The sequence below is a fragment of the Rana temporaria genome, chromosome 2 (assembly GCF_905171775.1).
Source record: "Rana temporaria chromosome 2, aRanTem1.1, whole genome shotgun sequence".
NCBI classification, from domain to species: Eukaryota; Metazoa; Chordata; class Amphibia; order Anura; family Ranidae; genus Rana; species Rana temporaria.
This window is the reverse complement of record NC_053490.1, coordinates 310,441,531-310,464,534: the sequence shown is the minus strand read 5'-3', so window position 1 is coordinate 310,464,534 and position 23,004 is coordinate 310,441,531. Positions and strand designations below refer to the sequence as shown.

Genomic DNA, 23,004 nt, shown 5'->3' with positions numbered 1-23,004 from the left:
CCAAAAGCCGTCGTATCTTGGTTTGAGGATTCAGTAAAAAGACAAAATTATCTGATGCTACAAATCTGCTGACCAATCAATGTACATGAACAGCAAAGTAGCTAAGCCAAATATGATTTTCGGTGTTGATTTTTTTAGAACTATGTCAGGAGCCAGCTCTAACATTCCTATCATAAACCACATAAATTAGTATACAAAGCTAAATACTTAGAAACAATTAATTTGTTGATGAACAATCAGTTGTACTTTTATTTTGCATAACACTAAAATGAAAAATGATCCATTCATATAAAGTGGGTTTGACAATCCTGGGTAGAATGGGTCATATCCTGCTTCTCAAATGTTTTTTTTTCTTTTAAAAAGGCCTTGCATATCACAAAAATGCAGGGCTTTTTTTCCTCAGACAATAGGTGCAGGAACTCCCCCTACCCACCTCCCAGAACCGCCCCTTTTAGACAATATAGAACCAAGTATCATTTTATGGTGCTAAGTAATTTGTATGGATTTTGGTAATGATATCAAGAAAAACCTTAAAATAGATCCCCTGCAGCCAGAAACAATAGATCCCCCCTATCAACAATGGACCACCACAACAAAATTTCCCCCCAGCAACAATAGACTCCTGGCAGCATCAACAGATCTCCGCACAGCCAGCATTAAGACTCTCTGGCTACCATCAACAATAGACCCCTCTCCCAACAGTACATCTCTTTCAGCAACAACTGACCCCCCAGCAACATAAGACCCCCGCAAAAATAGATCCCCAGCAGTGAGCATCAACACCCTGCAGCACACACCAGCACCCCTTGCCATTACATACAGTCAGTCCAGGAGGTGCCAGAACTGCATTCCCACTGAAAAAAGGCCCTGCAAAAATGTATAAATGTAAGTACTGACCCATTAAAAATGTAGGTCAGTCAAAGCTAAGGTTATACTCTAAAATGCAAAAAGGGTGCAATTTCTGCCAAATATGCCTTAGTGCCCACCTACAGATCCCATGTGAGGTGTGTTCATTTCTTTCTCGTACATCACGGGACACAGAGCGGCATATTCATTACTATGTGGGTTATATGGAGTACCTTCAGGTGATGGACACTGGCAATCTCAAACAAGAAGTCCCCTCCCTATATAACCCCCTCCCATAGGAGGAGTCCCTCAGTTTTTTCGCCAGTGTCTTAGGTGTTGGTCACGAATTAGTTTGCCTCCATGTCCTTGGGACTAGGTAGACTATACCGGATCTGTCCAAAGTGCCTCAGAGCCAAGGTGGACAGTACCCGGGCCCCAAGTCGTGGGGTTTTGCCTATAATGCCTCTCTTCGGAGGGCTGGACCCTGGGCCCAGAACTTTGAACTTTCTAAAGTCCAAAAGGCGCTGTTGCCAGGGTGCTGTATAGGTCCAGGGCAGTGGGGTTCCTGCCAGGACCCGGGTCCCTGAAGGTCTGGTACAGAACCCACGGAGATGGGGGAAGATTGGGCCTCTTGCTTTTGCAATACCCTGCAGCGTGGAGCAGGTAAGAGAGGGGCCTGCGGAACTTGGTTCGTCGACAGGTCCCTCAGTGTGGGAAATCTAGTTGGGACAGCCTGGGATGCTCTGCATGGGCGACTTTTTCCACTATGTCTGCTAGACAGGATGGTTACCTCCCACATTCTAGTGTATCCCCCACCACTAACTGTGTTTGCCATTATGTATATATGTTTGCTGCTCCGCATGGCTTTGGGGGGTAGGGGCTCCTTTCCTGGTTCCCTGGGACTAACAAGGATCAGCCCACCCCCGTGTTTCCCTGGCTTAAGCTGTGCTAAAAATGGCCAGGGACTTGCCTTGTCAGGTGTTGCATTGCGGCCAAGCAGCTGTGTCCTGTCACGCCGCTGGCGTTGCTGCGCCTCTCCTCGTGGGGTGTGTGTTCTCTCTCGCGCGCGCGCGTGATATAGGGGCGCGCACGGAACGGGCGGGGACCGTAGCAGCGTCAGCGAGGAGGAAGGGGCGTTCCCCTCGCTATTATCTTCGGCTGACAATCTGTCCTCCGGTCAGTGTGAGGAGCATCTGCTGGCTGGAGGGACTCAGAACGTGGCACAGAGCGGCGGTCGAGCGACACCTGGTGGCGGTAAAGAGACCTGCTGGTCTGGAGCTAGGCTCCCCACTGACCTAAAAAAAAAAAAAAAAAAAAAAAAAAAAAGGAAGCTAAAAACCCTTTTGTTTTTTTGTTAAGCCAAGGGTCTCTAGCAGCAGGTTGGCTACTAACACAGTTTTTTTCTTAAAGGAACAGTGCCTGTAAAAAAAAAAAAAAAGAATATATATATTCAAAAAAAAAAAAAAAGAAAATATAATATATAAAGGGAAGGGGTAAACGCGGCCGTCCTTGGCATTAAGGGGATATTTTTTCCTGCCTTAAACTGTGTATATATTTCTTTTTTTCCTCCTTGCTACAACAGTCAGTTGTTGCTAGCGGAGTGCCTCAGTATTGTATCATGGGCCCTAAAGGTTCGGGGACTAAGAGTGCTAAAAATACAAAGAAACAGAAGGGTTCCCCCTCTAGTTCTGAGGATCTTAGTCAGGCCATGCCGGGTTTGTCCTCCCCTGCAAAATTAGCAGACGCCACCTTTGAGGAGCCATCAGGTGTGGTGGGTGCTGCGGCTGGCCCCATTCTACCTGCTCCGGTGTTTGTTACACCCGAGATGCTAGCTGTCTCCCTGAACGGGTTAGAACAGAGATTGACTTAATAATTCTCTTGCAGGAAAAAAGAGGGCTAGGTCTCCGTCGCCTAAGTTGGTGTGCTCAGAAGTTGAGGTTCTCTCCCCTGAGGAGTTTGAATCCCAGGAAGACCAAACAGAGCAGAACCTAGAAGGTTCAGATATTGAGGAGTCCGCTATTGAGGAACCTTTTTCGGTCTCCCAAGCAGAAGGTCTGTGGGTTCAGTATCTAACGGATATGGTCCGTTCAGCTTTTAAACTGCCATTACCAGAGCCTCAGATTCCTGCTGTATCGTCCTTGGGCTCCTTGAAAGCACCATTTAGTAACGCAGTCTTTCCGCTTCACCCCTTGTTGGAGAACTTGATTTTTCAAGATTGGGTTCGGCCCGATAGAATTTTTGTGCCTCCAAAGAGGTTTTCTGTTCTGTACCCCATGGAGGAGAGTTTTTCTAAGAAATGGGTGCTTCCTGCTGTGGATGCAGCAGTCTCCTGTGTAAATAAATCTTTAACTTGTCCGGTAGAGAACATACAAATGTTCAAGGATCCGGTTGATAAGCGGTTAGAGACCCTTTTGAAAGCATCTTTTTCTACAGCAGGAGCAGTCGTGCAACCGGCAGTTGCTGCTATAGGCGTCTGTCAGGCGTTAAAGGACCAGACAGAACAGATGTTAAGGGAGCTCCCGGCTCAGCAAGCGCAGGATCTGGCCGACCTCCCTAGAGCTCTGTGTTTTGCGGTGGATGCCATAAAGGACTCCATCCAACAAGCTTCCCGTCTGTCGCTGTTTCTGGTACATATGCGGCGGCTCTTGTGGCTAAAGAATTGGTCGGCCGAGACTCCGTGTAAAAAGCTTTTAGCGGGCTTTCCCTTTCACGGAGGTAGGCTTTTTGGGGAAGATCTCGATAAATACATACAGACAATATCAAGTGGCAAGAGTACTCTTTTACCAGTTAAAAAGAGATTTCGAGGCCCTACGTTCAAGCGGCAGCAATCCCCAGCCCCAGGGCCCTCTGGCCCCAGGCAGTATCGACGGCCTCCCGCACGATCAAACTTTGCTAATAAGTCGCAGGGACAGGCCGCTGGTGGTAAAAGACCATGGTTCCGCAAACCAGCTAAACCGGCTCCCAAATCAGCCTTATGAAGGGGCGCCCCCACTCAATCAGGTGGGGGGAAGGCTTCGATTCTTTGCAAAAGTTTGGGAAGCCAAGATCCCAGACAAATGGGTTCTTTCCTTAGTGACGGCTGGCTACAAGATAGAATTTCGGGAGTTCCCCCCTCCACATTTTCAGGAATCAAGGATTCCAAGCGATCCGGTAAAGAGGGCTGCCTTGCTAACAGCTTTGGATCGTCTTCTAGATCAAAGGGTAATCATAGAGGTACCAGTTCAGGAGCACAAGCTAGGCTTTTACTCCAATCTGTTTATCGTTCCGAAGCCCAACGGCGATGTAAGGCCCATCCTGGATCTAAAGATTTTAAACTCTTACCTGAGGATTCAGTCCTTTCGGATGGAATCCATACGCTCTGCCGCAGCAGCTTTGCAGCAGAACGATTTTTTGGCCTCGATAGACATAAAGGACGCATATCTTCATGTTCCAATTTTCCAAGGGCATCAAAAGTTCCTACGCTTTGCTATCGCGGGGTGCCACTATCAATTTGTGGCTCTCCTTTTCGGGTTGGCTATGGCCCCCCGTGTGTTTACGAAGGTCATGGCCCCCATCTTGGCCAAGTCTGAGGACCCAGGGAGTCTTGATCCTGGCCTATTTGGACGACCTCCTGATCATAGATCACTCTGCTTCAGACCTGAGTCGAGCAGTAACCCTGGCGGTTCAGTACCTCAAGGTATTTGGTTGGGTTCTGAACCCGGAAAAATCGGCTTTGCAGCCTACAAGGCGATTGGAATACCTCGGCATGCTGCTAGACACAAAGTAGCAAAGGGTGTTTCTCCCCTTAGAGAAATTCAGGGGGATCAAACAATTGATCCAGTTAGTGCTAAGCAAAAAGCAGCCCACTATCCGTTTGTGCATGAGGTTACTAGGAAAGATGGTGGCCACCTTCGAGGCGGTGCCATATGCTCAGGCACACACTCGAATCCTGCAGACAACCATCCTGTCAGCCTGGAACAAAGATCCACAAGCCCTGGATCTTCCATTGACCCTTCCATCAAGGGTCCGGCAAAGTCTCTGCTGGTGGCTAAAGCCTCTGAACCTCCTAAATGGAAAATCATTCAGTCCCATCATCTGGAAGTTGATAACCACAGATACCAGCCTGAAGGGCTGGGGAGCAGTCTTGGATGGGCAGATCCAGCAGGGGATTTGGGCAGAGTCGGAAAGACGGCTGCCAATCAATGTCTTGGAGATCAGGGCGGCACGCCTAGCTTTAAAAGCCTGGACATCCAAACTGCAAGGGTCTCCAGTGAGAGTGCAGTCCGACAATGCCACGGCGGTGGCATATATAAACCACCAAGGGGGCACGAAGAGTCGAGCCACCCAAAGGGAAGTGAGCTTAATTTTTCTATGGGCAGAAGCGCATGTTCCATGCATCTCGGCGGTTTTTATCCCAGGGGTGGACAATTTACAGGCAGACTTCTTGAGTCGCCAGCAACTGATTTCAGGGGAGTGGTCCCTCCATCTCCAAGTCTTTCAGGAAATCTGCCAGAAATGGGGATTTCCGGATGTGGACATCATGGCATCAAGGTTCAACAGGAAGCTGAACAAGTTTGTGTCCCGATCAAGGGACCCTCTGGCCTGTGGAACCGATGCGTTGGTTTGTCCTTGGCATCCGTTTAGTATGCTGTACGCCTTCCCCCCGTTACAGATGCTGCCCCGCCTGCTGCGCAGGATCAGGGTGGAGAACAGACCTGTCATTCTGATAGCCCCAGCATGGCCCCGGAGGTCGTGGTACTCACTGATCGTGAGAATGTCAGTGGGGGAACCTTGGACCCTCCCACTTCGCCCAGACCTACTCTCTCAAGGTCCGATACTCCACCCTGCCTTACGGCATCTAAATTTGACGGCTTGGCGGCTGAATCCCTGATCCTCAGGGGTAGGGGCCTGTCTAGCCAGGTTATTTCTACTCTGATTAAGGCTAGTAAACCAGTCTCCAGAGTAATTTATTACAGGGTCGGGAGGGCCTACGGGAGCTGGTATGACTCCCAGAGATGGCTTCCACGCAAATACACCATTGACAGGGTATTGCGTTTTTTCTCCAGATAAGAGTAGATAAGGGTTGACCTTGAAATACTATTAAAGGACAGATTTCTGCCTTATCAGTATGGTTTTGTTGATCGTTGGCCACGCACTCTTTGGTTAGTCTTTTACAGGGGGTCTTATGCATTAATCCCCCATCTAATCTCCGGTTTGTCCGTGGGATTTGAATCTTGTGTTGTCAGCTCTGCAAAAGCAGCCCTTTGAGCCTCTGGCAGAGGTTCCGTTGGTATTACTGACTGGGAAGTTGGTATTTTTTGGTTGCTATGGCTTCCGCTAGAACAGTTTCAGAGCTGGCAGCCTTGTCTTGTAAGAACCATGCCTCAATTTGCATAAAGACAGGGTGGTTCTCCGGCCGCATCCGTCTTTTCTGTCTAAGGTGGTGTCCAGTTTTTTTCTGGAATCAGGATTTGATTCTCCCATCCTTTTTTTCCAAAAGCACACTTCTAGAAGGGAAGGCTTGCTGCACACCTTGGATATTGTCAGGGCCATGAAGGTCTACCTGAAAACTACAGAAGGATTCATAAGACGGATACATTGTTCATCCTGCCGGAAAGACCCTAGAGGGTCAGGCTACGGCAAGAGCTACCATCTCTAGATGGATTAAGCAGTTAATTAGTCAGGCCTACGGCTTGAAGGGGTTTCCCCTTCTTTTTCAGTTAAGGCCCATTCTACTAGGGCCATGAGCGCCTCCTGGGCAGCACACCACCAGATCTCTATGGCTCAGGTTTGCAAGGCAGCAACCTGATCATCGGTCCACACGTTCACAAGATTTTACTAATTGAACGTGAGAAGAAGGGGCCGGTGCAGCCTTCGGACAAACAGTGCTGCAGGCTGCGATTTAAGATCCTCGAGATCCGGGGCACCCTTGGTTAATTAATGAATTAATTGAATTAATCAGATTAATAATTTTTTTGTTGGATTTAATTTGGATTTATTATGATTTAAAGAATACTTTCTGAATTAGATCTCCTGGTTGAGATGTCTCCCTCCCCTCATTGTAAGCATTGCTTTGGGACATCCCACATAGTAATGAATATGCCGCTCTGTGTCCCGTGATGTACGAGAAAGAAAAGGGGATTTTTTAATACAGCTTACCTGTAAAATCCTTTTCTTGGAGTACATCACGGGACACAGAGCTCCCACCCCTCTTATGGGAAACATTTTGGGAGGCATACTGCTTGCTACAAAACTGAGGGACTCCTCCTATGGGAGGGGGTTATATAGGGAGGGGACTTCCTGTTTGAGATTGCCAGTGTCCATCACCTGAAGGTACTCCATATAACCCACATAGTAATGAATATGCCGCTCTGTGTCCCGTGATGTACTCCAAGAAAAGGATTTTACAGGTAAGCTGTATTAAAAAATCCCCTTTTTGCAGGGGATTATTGATGGCTCAGATTAAAATAAAATTGTGATTTAGGCACAGTTACTCCACTTTTTTTTTCTTTTTAGGTTTTATCAGGTAGCCAAATGCTTTAACTTGGTGCCTTTAAAAAATACATATTGCATGCAAGCATGTTGTATTGAGTACTGTTGCAATTTGGTCCATATGCATACTCTAATTTGTGGATAGAAAAGAACATTCATGTTTAGAGCTCTGTCACATGTAAAGATTGCTGTGCATGACTCAGAACGTGGCAGGGAGACTTCTTTACCTGATCCTAAATAGCTTTAAGCCATGGACACTATCCCTGGAATTCATAAATAGATTTTATGAAGGTGTCTCTCGTGTTCTGAAAGTGACACTTTCGCAAAATGTGCAAAAAGACAGTTATTCTTAATTAACTCTACTTTCCTAAGATACAAACTGTCAGTATTTTATTTTGAATTTGGCACACAATGTAAATGTAATGCATTTTAGGACTACCTCACTGTCTGAGCCAATAGAGTCGCAAATTCTTTATGAATTTCGTGAAATACATTTACAAAAGGCATTAACCCAGAACTGTGGCGCAGCAGCTTTTTTGAATTTCCCCCACATTAGTAAACCTAGGTAGAACATGTCAGGCAGACAGACACATGAGAACATCAGGTCAAGATATCTCAAGATATGCCAACAAGCTACAATCAATGCAGGCCCTAATTTTGTATACCCACTTAGGGCTTTTTAAAGTTTCTACTGGAAGGCCAGGATCCATAAAATGCATGGCAAGGGTGTGGCTTCATGCTCTAGCAAGCTGGTGTTGTACATAGGAAAAAACAAGGAAGAATTTTATATTGTAATTAGTTCATGTTCATCAGATTTATTCTAGTAATTACATAGCTTGATTAAGCTTTTACCTAATACCATAATACGCACAAGTTATTAGCACAGCTTACTCTTCTATGTGTATAAAACCTTGTATAAAACCTTGTGCTTGTAACAATTAGATCATGTTGTAAGGTCTATTAGTATTTTATAAATCTTTTTCTTTTCTTTAATTCATAAAGCCTGTTGCCTTAACTGACTACTTAGACAAGCTTTCTCGCTTTCATAAGAACTTGTAAAGTTATCAGTTTAGCAATTATGAAATTTAAACCAATGGATTTTTGTTATAACTCGCATGTGTTTTTGTTAAGTTTCAGTTTCATCACAAGATCACAGAATATTCCCTCCCTATTTACTTTAATGGATTTAGCTTGTTTAAAAGCTGTTTTTTTAGTAAAACTTTTTTTGGGGTTTAGTTTTGAGCTTAAAGTGAAACTGTGAAAACAAAAACTGGACTGGTATTGTTTTATTTTTTTGTAAAGATACAAAATGCAGGCTCTCTCAATTTCAATCTTACTATCAAATTTCAATTTGACTATCATAACCTGGTGAGTCACAGATCTGGAACAAGCAACTTTCCATGAGTCTGAAAGCCCTACATGCATGTTCTTGGTTAGTAACTCAGAAGGTAGTGAAGCCAGAAAGGAGACCGTGATGAAGCTTGCACCTTTAGGCTGGGTTCACACTATTGAAAATTGGATGTGGATTTCCCCGCATCCAGTTCGCATGTCCGGAGACTGTGACAGTCTCTCAATGGTGCCAGTTTAGACTGCTCTGGGACAGCTCCAGAGCGAATTGCACAGGTGTCTTGCGTGTCTTCTGGACCATTTCAGGTCCGAATTCAGACAAAAATTCCACCCAAAGCACCTTGTCCCCATGTTGATGAGGACAAGGGCCTTTTGTCAACAACTCTGGCCGGTGGTTGTCCGCATCTGGGGGGTACATCATACCCCTATGAATTCACTAAAAAAGTGTCAAAAAATACAACACACAGACCGATTTTGACAAATCCTTTATTTAAAAAAAAAAAAGGGTCCCACCATGTAAATCCATCGTCAATCACGATGCCCGACAGACCCAAAAAATATAAAGAAATAAAAACACTTCGCCTGTCTGTGCGCTTTGACAGTTCTTTGATAGGCAAGGGCCACCCGGGTACGTCACCTGGAGTCCCCACCCCCTCTGACATCACGTGATGTAAGAAGGGGCAGGGTCACCCGGTTACGTCACTGGGCGCCGCCGCCCTTGCCAATATAACGCCTGTCAAAGCGAAGAGACAGCAGTCGACGGGAACCCTCTCATCGAGGCAGAGTATTTTTTATTCTTTTTTAAGATCCGTAGATCGCTGTGATTTTTATTAAAGGTTTTGTCAAAATCTGTGGTTTGTATTTTTTTACACTTTTTGGGTGAATGGGTAGGGGTATCTGATACCCATTCACATAGGGGGGTTGAGTCTGGAGGCTCTCTTAAAAAAAAGGGGGCTTCTAGATTGCGATAAGCTCCCCCCACCCACAGACCCTGACAACCCCCGGCCAGGGTTATCAGGAAGAGGCCCTTGTCCCAATCAACCTGGGGACAAGGTGCTTTGGGGGCACCCCAAATCACCCTCCCATTGTTAAAGGGCATGTGGCCTGGTATGGTTCAGGAGGGGTGGTGCTCGTTCCCCCTTAATATGACCTCCAGGCTGCATGCTCGGATAAGGGTCTGGTAGGCATTTTTGGGGGGACCACACGCCATTTTTTTTTAATTTTAGCGTGGAGTTCCCCTTAAAATCTATACCAAACCCGAAGGACCTGGTATCAATTTTAGGGGGACCCCACACCAAATTTTGTTTAAAAAAAATCATTTTTGTGGTATTTTTTCTTAATTTGGTGCTTAGAGAGAATTCACATTTAGTTGACATATTTCATGGTTTACCTAGTCCACAAAATAATTAATAGAGCCCTTAAATTCAGCATTGGAGCAGTTTTACTTTTTATTTTTTGGGGGGGGGGGTTTCTCCCCTTCCCCCATTACACTTTCTACTCAAGGACTTGCATGTGTGCACAACCAAATACTTTTGTATGCATCTAGATTCAATGGGGTTTGAACAGTTTGCACTTAGAAAATATGTACAGTGGAACCTCAGATTACGAGCATAATCCATTCCAGGAGAATGCTCGTAATCCAAAGTACTCACATATCAAAGTGAGTTTCCCCATTGAAGTCAATGGAAACTAAAAAAAAAATTGTTCCGCATTGACTTCAATGGCATGCAATATCGCATGTGGCCAGAGGTGGGGGGTGGCGGAGAGCCTCGGAATCGACCGGAGAGCCTCGGAATCGGAAGGAAAGGCCAGAGGTCACCTCGGCAAACATCTGAAAGATTCAGTTCCCGAGGTTTGCCAAAGGTCAGTCGAGCTGTCCTCGGGCCTTTCTGTGCATTTCCGAACGATCGGCTGTGATCGGCGCCGTTCAGCACCGCTTGGCTCCGGCGCCCCCCCACCTCAGGCCAAACGCAGTACTGCACACCGCTTTGGCCTGAATCCTGCTTGTTTTGCGAGACAACACAAGTTAGGATTTTTTTAATACAGTGCTCGTATTGCGAAACGCTCGTTATTCACGATCCGAGGTTCCACTGTATTTATAGTTTGCAAAAGTCAAACATAGCAAAAAAAATCGACCTTTTATTTCAACATTAAGTCCCAGGGGTGCAAGACGTTAATCAGTGCAGATGTACTGTAGAAGGCCAGGGAGCAAATGAACAACCAGTTTCTGGCATATGCCATTTGTTTTGAAGGCTGGTTACAGCTGAAGACATGCCCAGTATATTTATCTTCTAGGAAACGTAAGAGAGGATAGATGAAACCTGTGCGTTTCAAGACGTTATGATGCAAGTATACGAGAAAAATGCATGTTGGCGCTAGACAATTGTTAGCTAGATAGGGTTTGTAAATCTAATTGGCCTGTAGGCTCATTGAAACTGGGGGGTGACTTGATAACTGCTTGAACCTTGGGGAAACTGGATCCTTCTGCAGTTATAAGTCTCTGGAACAAGTGCCACAAAACAGGACTACAAAGTAAACAACTTTATACTGGAATATGTTTTATTAAAAGAATTGTGTGTACCACACATTTTGTAGACGCTGCATTCCAGTACAACTGTATGGCATATAGTCATACAATTTAGCCAGCCTGTTTAGTGAAACCTGCACAGCAGCTGTTAAAAATAAAACTCCAATACTGGCTGAAATTTGGAATGTTTTAGCAGCTAGTATGTTGGCTTTTTCTTTGTGATTGATGCCTGTTTAGATCTGAGTGCTGCAGCCCATTTCAACAAATCCAAAGCTTTTCAAAGCACAAGTGTCTGAAATGTACAACCTGCACAAAGGCATATGGGTACTAGGCAGATAGGCTGTCCACTTTGCAAGGGAATTTTCCCTAGAGGTTAGGAAATTTGAAAAAAAGAATTGCAAAGAATAGCCAATCGTGTGCAAGGAGAACAAAAACTGAATTTTGTTTGCACATGATTGGATGATGGAAGTCAGAACGCCACCTCATTCACTAAGCTGTAAGAAAAATTCACTTGCAAAGTATAATACAGGGTAATATTGATGTCTTATTATAGTTGAGATTCTCTTGCTATGCTGTGTTCTTTGTAAGTGCTATATTAAAGTTATGCCTTTAATTAATTGGAAATAATGTACAACTAGAACAAGTAGTAAGCACAGTTTAATAAATATTAAGTACAAAAAAGGTCATATGAAAAAGTAGAGAAAGTAATATAAATGTATACGCATACATACATTTTGGTTACACCGCTATAATTTTATAAACGTACAGCCAAAAATGCAATACATTCCCATTATTTTATATGTACAAAAAAATTGCACTGTGGAATATAGTTTTGTTAACCTGTCACACGCTCTCTGGATTTAAAATAGTTATTTTTCTGTAAACAAAGACTATAATTATGGGCAGGATTATTTAAGTCCGTGTCAAATCATTAGATTTTTTTTAAAAGATTCAAATTGTGTTAAATAAAGAACCATTAAAACCGGAGTAATACGAATAACTTTTAACATATAGTAAATGAAAATATAGTTCTAGGTTAAAAATGTGTTTTTCTGTGGTATACAAAAGTGAGAGAAGGTAAATCCATACATGTGTACGAGCCAATTCTCTAGGGGTCATTTGCAACTAACAGGGGCTACAATAAACTTTGGGCTAGCGATTTGAAATGAGTTGCAATGGGCATGGCCTATGAAATATACATAGTATTTACTCCTATAATATCTTTGTTTGTTATATAATTAACAACCAGTAGCCTATGAACAGAACCCTTGAAAGTTGTAATGCAGAAGTTTATTTTTTTCCTTCAGAGGACTTGTATGGTAAGCTTTAGGCATGGTAAAGTATGTTTGGAACCCAGTTGTAGGCTGTTGATAGCATATAAAAATGTACATATTTTTAATATCAGTTTTGAGATGCAGTCTTGGTTTTAAAAAAAAATGAATTATTGCGATGGAAGAAAAAAAATGATTTATCTAATCACTTTGCATTCATTGAGCCGCTGCTTTTGGAAATATGGCAATACAAAGTCAGTGCAAAAGACATTCCTAATACCTGAAAAACACAAAAAAAAAACATCCCGTCATTCTCAAAAGCTTATTTTCCATCACTGAAAATTATAACACTTTATCATTTACATCTGTATATTGCTAAACATTTAACTCTCGTAAATATAGAAAAAAAATTGAGAAAAACAATATAGTCACGCTAAACCTATAAATATTACAAATATGAATGTAACATGGTGAATTTACAAACACTAAAAAGTGAGCATATATGTGAATAATCAAAAAAATAAATAAATTCATGAGTATTAAATGTAAATCCATGAGAACTGTCCACCCGAGCAAAAATTATTGTTTATAATAAAGTTCATCCATAAGTAGAGACTCCTCAGATGTTGGAAAGAAGCCAATGTGAAATCCACCACCGAAAATAAGAAAAAATCCTGCTTACCAGAGCTCTGTGATCCCCCGTGACAGAGGATCCGGAGTAGCTTAACTGAAATCACAGCTTATTCCAGAGACACCCAAGATATGATGTATCACGAGTCAACACACTCCGTGGATAATCAGACCCGTGTGGAAATGGCATGTAAGAGACATAATGCTTCCATAGTGTAAAACCTTAGAGTTTAATTTGAAAAAATTAAAACACAGTAGCACACTTACAATCTTAGTACGATAAAAGAGCATTAAGAGCCCTTTCACACTGTGCCGCCCATAGCGTTGGCGGTAAAACGCAGCTATTTTTACCGCCGACGCTATGGCCGGATTTGCGGCGCATTTTGGCCACTAGCGGGGCACATTTACCCCCGCTAGCGGCCGAGAAAAGGTTAAAACCACTGAAGCAGCACATTGCGGGCAGTATAGCCGCGCTGTCCTATTGATTTTAATGGGCAGTAGCGGAGGTGGAGCGGTAAACACACCACTCCTTCTCTGCTCCAAAGATGCGGCTAGCAAGACTTTTTTACCATCCTGCTAGCGCACCACCCCAGTGTGAAAACCCCTTGAACTTTTACACTGGAGTGAATGGGGACAGATTTTTAATGGCGTATTGCAGGCGCTATTTTTAACGCTATAGTGCCTCCAGTGTGAAAGGGGTCTAGGCCTGCTGTGCCGGCCGGACACAAACAGGCAAACCCGTCCGTCTGGATGTTACGAGCAGTGTAGGTGATGACATCAGCACGTCGCTCACCCTACGTGTTTCGTAATAAGGTTACGTCATCCAGGGGCACCTAGACGATGTAACCTTATTACAAAGGGTGTAGGGCGGAGCGGAGTGACACACTGACGTCATTACCTACACTGCTCGTAACATCCAAACGGACAGGTTTGCCTGTTTGTGTCTGGCCCGGCACAGCAGGCTTAAGGCTCTTTTATCGTACTAAGATTGTAAGTGTGCTACTGTGTTTTACTTTTTTTAAAATTAAACTCTAATGTCGCGTACACACGGACGTTTTTTCATGACGAGAAAAATTAAATTTTTTAAATTGGTCGTGAAAAACGGTCGTGTGTATGCTCCAGAGCATTTTTCTCGACGAGAAAAATGCCCGTTAAAAATGTAGAACTTGCTCTATTTTCTTTATCGTACATCACGGGACACAGAGCGGCATTCATTACTATATGGGTTATATGGAGTACCTTCAGGTGTAGACACTGGCAATCTCAAACAGGAAATGCCCCTCCCTATATAACCCCCTCCCATAGGAGGAGTACCTCAGTTTTTCCGCCAGTGTCTTAGGTGTTAGTCATGGTTTAGCTTGCCTCCGCATCCTTGGGATTAGGTGAGCTAACCGGTTCTGTCCAAAAAAGCCTCAGCGCTAAAGTGGTCAGTAACCGGACCCCAAACCCTTGGGGTATAGCCCATAATGCTTTTCTTTTTAGAGAGCTGGACCCTGGGCCCAGAACTTAGAAACCTTTGGGTGCCTAATGTTTCTGTTGCCAGAGTGCTATATGGGCCCAGGACAGTGGATCCTTCATAGGAACCCAGGGCCTGAAGGTCTAGACATCCCCACCGAGATGGGGGAAGATTGGGCCTCTTGCTTGGCAAAGTCCTGCGGCATGGAGCAGGTAAGTGAGGGGAAAACTTGCGGAACTTGGTTCTTAGCAGGTTTTTTCTGGGGGGTCACAGGGGACATGCCTAAAGTTATGCACTGCATCTGGCAAACTAGTCACATATCATAAAGATAGGATGGCTCTATATGTATTATTCCCCATAAGATGTGACCTCCCTTGTAGTGTTGGAAAAGCATTGAGTGGGGCCTGTGTGATATAAAAGTATATGTGTGTGTCAGAGAGCTGTGCTTACCTGCAAGCCTCCAGGCGATGCTCCATTCAGTCTTCCTCCTCAGAGCCTGCAAAGCAGGCAAAACGCTGACCTCCTCATGGTTCCAGGCTGCAGGCTGTAGTTTGCTGGAGCAGAGAGGTCCCTTCCTCCCAACCCCACCCCCCCCCCTGTCGGGAGGGGCATTTCCTGTTTGAGATTGCTGGGGGGGAAGGGCGGGTCAGTGGCTTAAGGAAGGGGCGGCCCTTCCTTGTTTGTTCCATATAGCTCATTCAATACTTTGGAACTGAGGAGGAAAGAGCAGAACGGCAAGCACGGGGCGCCGAGGACACACAGTGGCCAGAAAGAATATTGCAGTCTTCAGAAAGACTGTTTTCAAGCCTAGGAATAGGCTGTTTCTTTTCCATCTCATAGTTTTTCTTGCAATACTACTCAGGGGGACAGAATGTTTTTTCTTTCCTAGATTTGAAAAAAAAAAAAAAGATTTTTTTTTGAAAAAAAAAAAAAAAAAAAAAAAGTGTCATCTAGGGGAGAGGAAGCATTTTTTATCCCCCAAACAGGTGTTTGGGCATTTAACTATTTATAAGTCCCAGGTACCAATAAGTAGCAGGTGTACCTCGGTATTGTACCATGGCATCAAAAAACAAGGGTACAAGAGGTGGGGATTCCCCCAGAGAGTCTGAGGTCTCGGACAAAGCTATGCCGCTGCTTTCCCCACAGGGAGCCTTTGGGCCATCGGGATCTGGGGCTGGAGCTGACGCGGGTCAGTCCAACCCTAAGATGGTCACGGAGGAGGTATTACTCACCTCTTTAAAAGAGATGCAGAAAAGCATGGGTAAAATGATAGCCGCAGCTATGCGGGGCAGTAAGCGGAATAGATCTCCGTCGCCCGAGCGCGGACCCTCAGAAGAGGAGGTCCTTTCCTCAGGGGAATTGGACGACCTCTTGGACAAGGACCAAGTAGGTTCAGGGATCGAAGATCCGGATACAGAGGAGTCTGGGGCAGTCTCCCTGAGGGAGAGCTGGTGGATTCAAGGATTGTCGGACTTGGTCCATAGGGCATTCAACTTGCCAGTACCAGATCTCCAGGTATCGACGGTTTCAGCTTTGGGCTCACTGAGGGCGCCTCAAAGCAATGCTGTGTTTCCGATCCATCCTCTATTAGAGGGAGTTTTGTTCCAAGATTGGAACAAGCCAGATAAGATCTTCTTACCACCTAAAAAGTTCTCTGTCCTATATCCTATGGAAGAAAAAATTTCCAAAAGATGGGCTACTCCTGCAGTGGACGCAGCCATCTCATGTGTTAACAAATCGTTAACATGCCCTGTAGAAAACATACAGGTGTTCAAGGATCCAGTTGATAAGCGCTTGGAAGCACTACTTAAGAACTCCTTCACTACTGCAGGGGCAGTAGTACAGCCAGCTGTGGCTGCGATTGGGGTCGCTCAAGCATTATCGGATCAATTTAAGCAGATGCTTAAACTTATTCCTGCCCAGCAGGCAGAAGAATTTTCGGATGTCCCTAAGGCCATATGTTTTACGGTAGACGCAATCAAGGATTCTATCCAGCAAGCGTCACGTTTATCGTTATCCCTTATCCATATGAGAAGACTCTTATGGTTAAAAAGCTGGGAGGCTGAGCCCCCATGCAAGAAGCTCCTGGTAGGGTTCCCCTTCCATGGAGGACGACTCTTCGGAGAAGACCTAGATAAATACATTCAGACCATTTCAAACGGCAAGAGTACTCTCTTGCCAACTAAGAAGAAGGTTCAGGGGCCTGCGTTTAAACGACAGTATTCCCCTGGGCAGGGGCCCTCTAATGCCAAGCAGTATCGACGGCCTCCTGCAAAAGCAAACTTCGGCTTCAACAGCAAATCACAAGGACAGGCTGTTAGAGGCAAAAGGCAGTGGTTTCGCAAACCAGCAAAACCAGCCCCCAAGCCAACCTTATGAAGGGGCGCCCCCACCCACGAAGGTGGGGGGAAGGCTGCGACTCTTTTCAGAGATTTGGGAAGCCAGCATTCCCGACGAGTGGGTACGGTCTTCCGTGGCCACAGGCTACAAATTAGATTTCCTAAGGTTTCCTCCTCCTCATTTCCAGGAGTCGAGGATTCCAAACGATCCGGAAAAGGGAGCCGCATTAAGATCGGCATTAGATCATCTACTTTCCCAGGAAGTAATAGTAGAGGTACCAGTCCTGGAACAGGGGCTGGGTTTCTACTCCAACCTATTCATCATCCCAAAATCCAATGGAGATGTCAGGCCAATTTTGGACCTAAAGATGGTAAATGCATATCTAAAGATCCGCTCATTTCGGATGGAATCCGTGCGGTCAGCAGCTGCCACACTCCAGAAGGACGACTTCATGGCGTCCATAGACATAAAGGATGCCTACCTTCATGTTCCAATTTATCAGCCACATCAAAGATATCTACGCTTCATGGTGGCTTCGCGTCACTTCCAATTCGTGGCGCTTCCCTTCGGGTTGGCTACGGCCCCCCGGGTGTTCACGAAGGTCCTAGCTCCGATCCTAGCCAAGCTAAGGATCCAAGGGGTCACGATCCTAGCATACCTGGACGACCTCCTAGTCATAGACCACTCGTCTCCCGGCTTGGAGCGAGCAGTGGCCCTCACGGTCCAATACCTCGAGAGGTTCGGCTGGGTCCTAAATCGAGAAAAGTCAGCTTTCCAGCCCACAAGGCAGTTGGAATATCTCGGCATGAGATTAGACACAGAACAACAAGGAGTGTTCCTACCTCTGAGGAAGGTAAAAGCCATCAAGGAATTAATCCTACTGGTTCTAAGCAAGAAAGAACCGACTATTCGCCTATGTATGAGGTTACTAGGCAAGATGGTGGCCACGTTCGAGGCGGTACCATACGCCCAGAGCCACACTCGCATCCTACAGGCAGCCATCCTGTCAGCATGGAGCAGAAGGCCACAGGCCTTGGATATCCCGTTGCCGCTCTTATCAAGAGTCCGACAAAGTCTGTGTTGGTGGTTAGACCCTCAGAATCTACTGAAGGGGAAGTCTTTCAGCCCAGTGGCTTGGAAGATAGTGACCACAGACGCCAGCCTGATGGGCTGGGGAGCAATTTTGGATGGTTGCACTCGCCAAGGTACTTGGGCAAAGCCAGAGAAGCAGTTGCCCATCAACATCTTGGAGCTCAGAGCTGCTCGACTAGCCCTCAGGGCTTGGACGTCAAAATTGCAGGGGTTCCCGGTGAGAATTCAATCAGACAATGCCACGGCCGTGGCATACATAAATCACCAAGGGGGAACCAGGAGTCAAGCCGCTCAGAGAGAGGTGAGCTTGATTCTCCTATGGGCAGAGGCGCATGTGCCCTGCATATCGGCAATATTCATTCCAGGAGTGGACAACTTTCAGGCGGACTTCTTAAGCCGCCAGACTCTATGGCCGGGGGAATGGTCTCTGCATCCACAAGTCTTTCAAGCACTCTGCCAAAGATGGGGAGTGCCGGACGTGGATATCATGGCATCGAGACTCAACAAGAAACTAGACAGGTTCATATCCCGCTCAAGGGATCCGATGGCCTGCGGAACCGATGCGTTGGTTTGCCCTTGGCATCAGTTCAAACTTCTTTATGCGTTTCCCCCGCTCCAGTTACTACCCCGCCTGCTGCGCAGGATCCGGGTGGAACACATACCAGTCATCCTGGTAGCTCCAGCATGGCCCAGAAGGGCATGGTACTCACTCATCCTAAAGATGGTAGTGGGAGACCCTTGGACTCTTCCTCTACGGCCAGACCTGCTATCGCAAGGTCCGATCCTCCACCCTGCCTTACGGCATCTAAATTTGACGGCCTGGAAGCTGAATCCCTGATTCTCAGGGGTAGAGGTCTGTCTCAGAAAGTAGTCTCTACCCTAATCAGAGCCAGGAAACCGGTCTCTAGGGTGATTTATTACAGGGTCTGGAAGGCCTATGTAGGCTGGTGTGAGTCCAAGCGATGGCTTTCTCGCAAATTTACCATCGATAGAGTATTAAGTTTTCTCCAGCTAGGAGTGGATAAAGGATTGGCATTAAGCACAATCAAAGGACAGATTTCTGCTCTGTCAGTGTGGTTTCAGCGGCCGCTGGCCACCCACTCGCTGGTTAAGACCTTCCTTCAAGGGGTCTTACGTATTAGACCTCCAGTTAAATCCCCGCTTTGTCCGTGGGATTTAAATCTTGTTCTGTCAAGTTTACAGAAACAACCGTTTGAGCCGTTGGCTGAAATTCCTTTGGTTCTACTGACAAGGAAGTTAGTATTTTTGGTTGCCATAGTTTCCGCAAGAAGAGTTTCGGAGCTAGCGGCCTTATCCTGTAAGGAACCATATCTTGTTTTTCATAAGGACAGGGTCGTTCTCCGCCCTCATCCTTCCTTCCTACCGAAGGTCATATCCAGTTTTCATTTGAACCAGGATTTGGTATTACCATCCTTCTTCCCTAAACCTACTTCCAGAAAGGAAGGGTTGCTGCATACCTTGGATATTGTCAGGGCCATGAAGGCCTATCTTAAAGCTACAAAGAAGATCCGGAAAACAGATGTGCTGTTCATTCTACCGGATGGGCCCAAGAAGGGGCAGGCAGCTGCAAAGTCCACCATTTCTAGGTGGATTAAGCAATTAATCACTCAGGCCTACGGCTTGAAAGGGTTGCCTCCTCCAGTATCATTAAAGGCTCATTCTACTAGAGCCATGGGCGCCTCCTGGGCAGCACACCACCAGATCTCTATGGCTCAAGTTTGCAAGGCGGCAACCTGGTCTTCTGTCCACACGTTTACAAAATTCTACAAGTTGGACGTAAGAAGGAATACTGATACTGCCTTCGGGCAGGCAGTGCTGCAGGCTGCAGTTTGAGACCCTCGGATTCCGGGGGCTCCTCTTTTTTGAGTTAAATTTAAAATTTAAAATTATTTTTCTCAACTAAGTTGGATTTATTATGATTTGAGTATATCTCTAAATTAAATCCTTTTGTCTTGGAGATGTTCTCCCTCCCCTCATTGTAAGCATTGCTTTGGGACATCCCATATAGTAATGAATGCCGCTCTGTGTCCCGTGATGTACGATAAAGAAAAAGAGATTTTTAATACAGCTTACCTGTAAAATCTTTTTCTTGGAGTACATCACGGGACACAGAGCTCCCACCCCTCTTTTTTGAGGACCATTTTGGGAGGCATACTGCTTGCTACAAAACTGAGGTACTCCTCCTATGGGAGGGGGTTATATAGGGAGGGGCATTTCCTGTTTGAGATTGCCAGTGTCTACACCTGAAGGTACTCCATATAACCCATATAGTAATGAATGCCGCTCTGTGTCCCGTGATGTACTCCAAGAAAAAGATTTTACAGGTAAGCTGTATTAAAAATCTCTTTTTTTCACATCGTGAAAAACGGTTGTGTGTACACGGCATAAGGTTTTACACTATGGAAGCATTATGTCTCTTACATGCTATTTCCACACGGGTCTGATTATCCACGAAGTGTGTTGACTGGTGATACATCATATCTTGGGTGTCTTTGGAATAAGCCGTGATTTCAGTTAAAGCAGAGGTTCACCCTAAAAACAATTTTCGAACATTACATTGTGCTCACTCTCGACATGTATGCTCACTTTTTAGTGTTTGTAAATTCACAATGTTACATTAATATTTGTAATATTTATAAGTTTAGCGCGACTATATTTTTTCCTAGTTTGTTCACTGTATGGTGTTTTACAGAAGGTTTGCTGCTTTCAACTCATGTTTAGAGCAATTCTTGTGGTTTCCAAAGTTTGCAATTTTTTTCTTAGCGCAGTTTCTTTTTTTTTTTTTCAACTCTTGTAAAAAGATTGAATGAAAAATATTCCCCAAAATCTACTGAATATCAACGTGTTTAAAAAAATAAAGGAAAAATTATACATTATGGCATATAGAGGCTAAGTTAAATGTGCAAAAGCAGTATCTAAAAATCAGATTGCAACTTAGGATATGCAAAACAAAGAAAATATTGCGCATACCAAGATAAAAAAAATGTGTAACAGCTGCGTCTCAAGATGTCATACAACATCAAACAAATACATGGAAAAAAAGGGAGTCGCGCTAGAAAAATATATAGTAAATTGATAAGGTACCAATGTGATATAGAAATGAATTGATAAAAATACCAATATAGTGTGAACAACAATAAATTAATACGTGAAGACTTATATGGCATATACTGAAATCCTCATAGCAGTGTCAATGCATCAAGGTAGTCCACAGTGTAGTATATGAAAAAAAAGGGGAAATGGGCTGAAGACACAAACACAGTCCCAAAGGTGAACACATGGAGGAGGAGTATTGCATCGGGCTGGTACTAGTGGGGACTATTCGTTACTGAGGCTTCACTGTTGGACGGATGATTGAACCTGTTCCTGCTGTGGAGATTGGATATCTGTTTTTCATGCTGTTTTTAAATTGATTTGCAGTAAGAGTCAGTGTTACTCGTGGGTGGAGGTCTCCTGTCTGGTACCAATCACTACACTGTGGATTTGTCTAGCACCTTTGGGACTCACTGCTGCTTCATCACTTTATTTGGGACTGTGTTTATGTCTTCAGCCCATTTCCCCTTTTTTTTCATATACTACACTGTGGACTACCTTGATGCATTGACACTGCTATGAGGATTTCAGTATATACCATATAAGTCTTCACTTATTAATTTATTGTTGTTCACACTATATTGGTATTTTTATCAATTAATTTCTATATCACATTGGTACCTTATTAATTTACTATATATTTTTCTAGCGCGACTCCCTTTTTTTCCAACTTAGGATAAGGCCTTGTTCACACAGGTGTACCACAGAGTACATCCTTGCAAGGGTTGTGTTTACCCACACAGGAATGCACAGTGTTTCCATGTATCTCTATGCAGGCAGTCCCATTCATGTCAATTAGGACGCAGTGGCTGCACAAATACAAAGCAGCTGCTCCCAATCTGACTTCCATGCAGATGCAGGTGCATGGAGCCCTTTATGCACACTGCATTTAGGGCTGTGGACCTGTACAGATGTCAAATTGGGAACAGCAACTTTGTGCCCATGCAACCGCTGTATCCCAATTAACATCAATGGGACTGCCTGCACTGGGATGCATGATGGAACACCTGTGAATTCCTAGGGGTGGTAACGGCGTACTCTGTAGTACGCCTAAGGGAACAAGACCTAAAACTGAACTGTAATGTTTTGAAGGATGTCAGACATAAAATACCCAAGACATTGTTTCTAAAAATCTACAGAAAGGGCTATCGCACTAGAATTCATGCGACTACTTGTATACAGAAGTGCTTGCAAGCTGGAGACTTGTGTGCAGCAGTAAGTACTGTACAGTAAGCTCCTGAATAAATTAAACCTGTTATGAAAGAACATAAGTTTCCATTGCTAATCTCTCCTTCTAATAATAATCTTCCGATTCACATATTGACACTTTTACTTTTGGGTTCATTTCCAGGAACACGTATGCGGGAAAGGAGTTTTAAATTTGATTTCTCAGCTGGACCCACCCCTGCTGTGATTATATGTTTGTGTCACTGAGATAACCCAATGAGTTTATGTATTACCTTTGTTTTGGCCACAATGGCTTATGTCGATTTATGTACCATGCATATGCTTTTACAATAAAATCGTTTTTTCCAAGTAAAAAAAAAAAAAAAAATTTGATTTCTCAGACGAAGTGAACCTCCCAGGACATTCCTCTCACGGAGGATGACTGGTCTGAATTTAGTGACATTTATAGGTTCTCAGTCATATCCTCTCGGGATCGTATTATGCAACTTTTACAGTAAAAAGGTTTTTATTTAAAAGTATTAAATTTGACATTGATACAGTATATGGACATCAATACATACAGAAGGTCAGAAAGGTCCAGCGGAACAGGTCAAATAAAGCTAGTAATTGTTGTTTCAAGATCGTGATAGTCTAAGGCAATTGATACATGGTTGTGATCTAGTACCGGGTAACATTATTAAATATAGAAAGTAAAAAGAGGTAAGGAGAAAAGGAGAAAAGAG

The 23,004-nt window shown here is 44.6% G+C and overlaps 1 protein-coding gene across 1 annotated transcript in view; it reads right to left on the bottom strand.

Annotated features, from left to right (window-relative positions):
* Positions 1–11,832: 11,832 nt before the first annotated feature.
* The window catches only part of CD53 (CD53 molecule), a 52,026-nt gene continuing 40,854 nt past the window's right edge, over positions 11,833–23,004 (bottom strand). Inside the window, exon 8 of the mRNA XM_040337378.1 lies at positions 11,833–12,742. Coding sequence (XP_040193312.1) covers positions 12,668–12,742 — 75 coding nt within the window. The 3' untranslated portion in view covers positions 11,833–12,667. The remainder of the gene's footprint in view (positions 12,743–23,004) is intronic.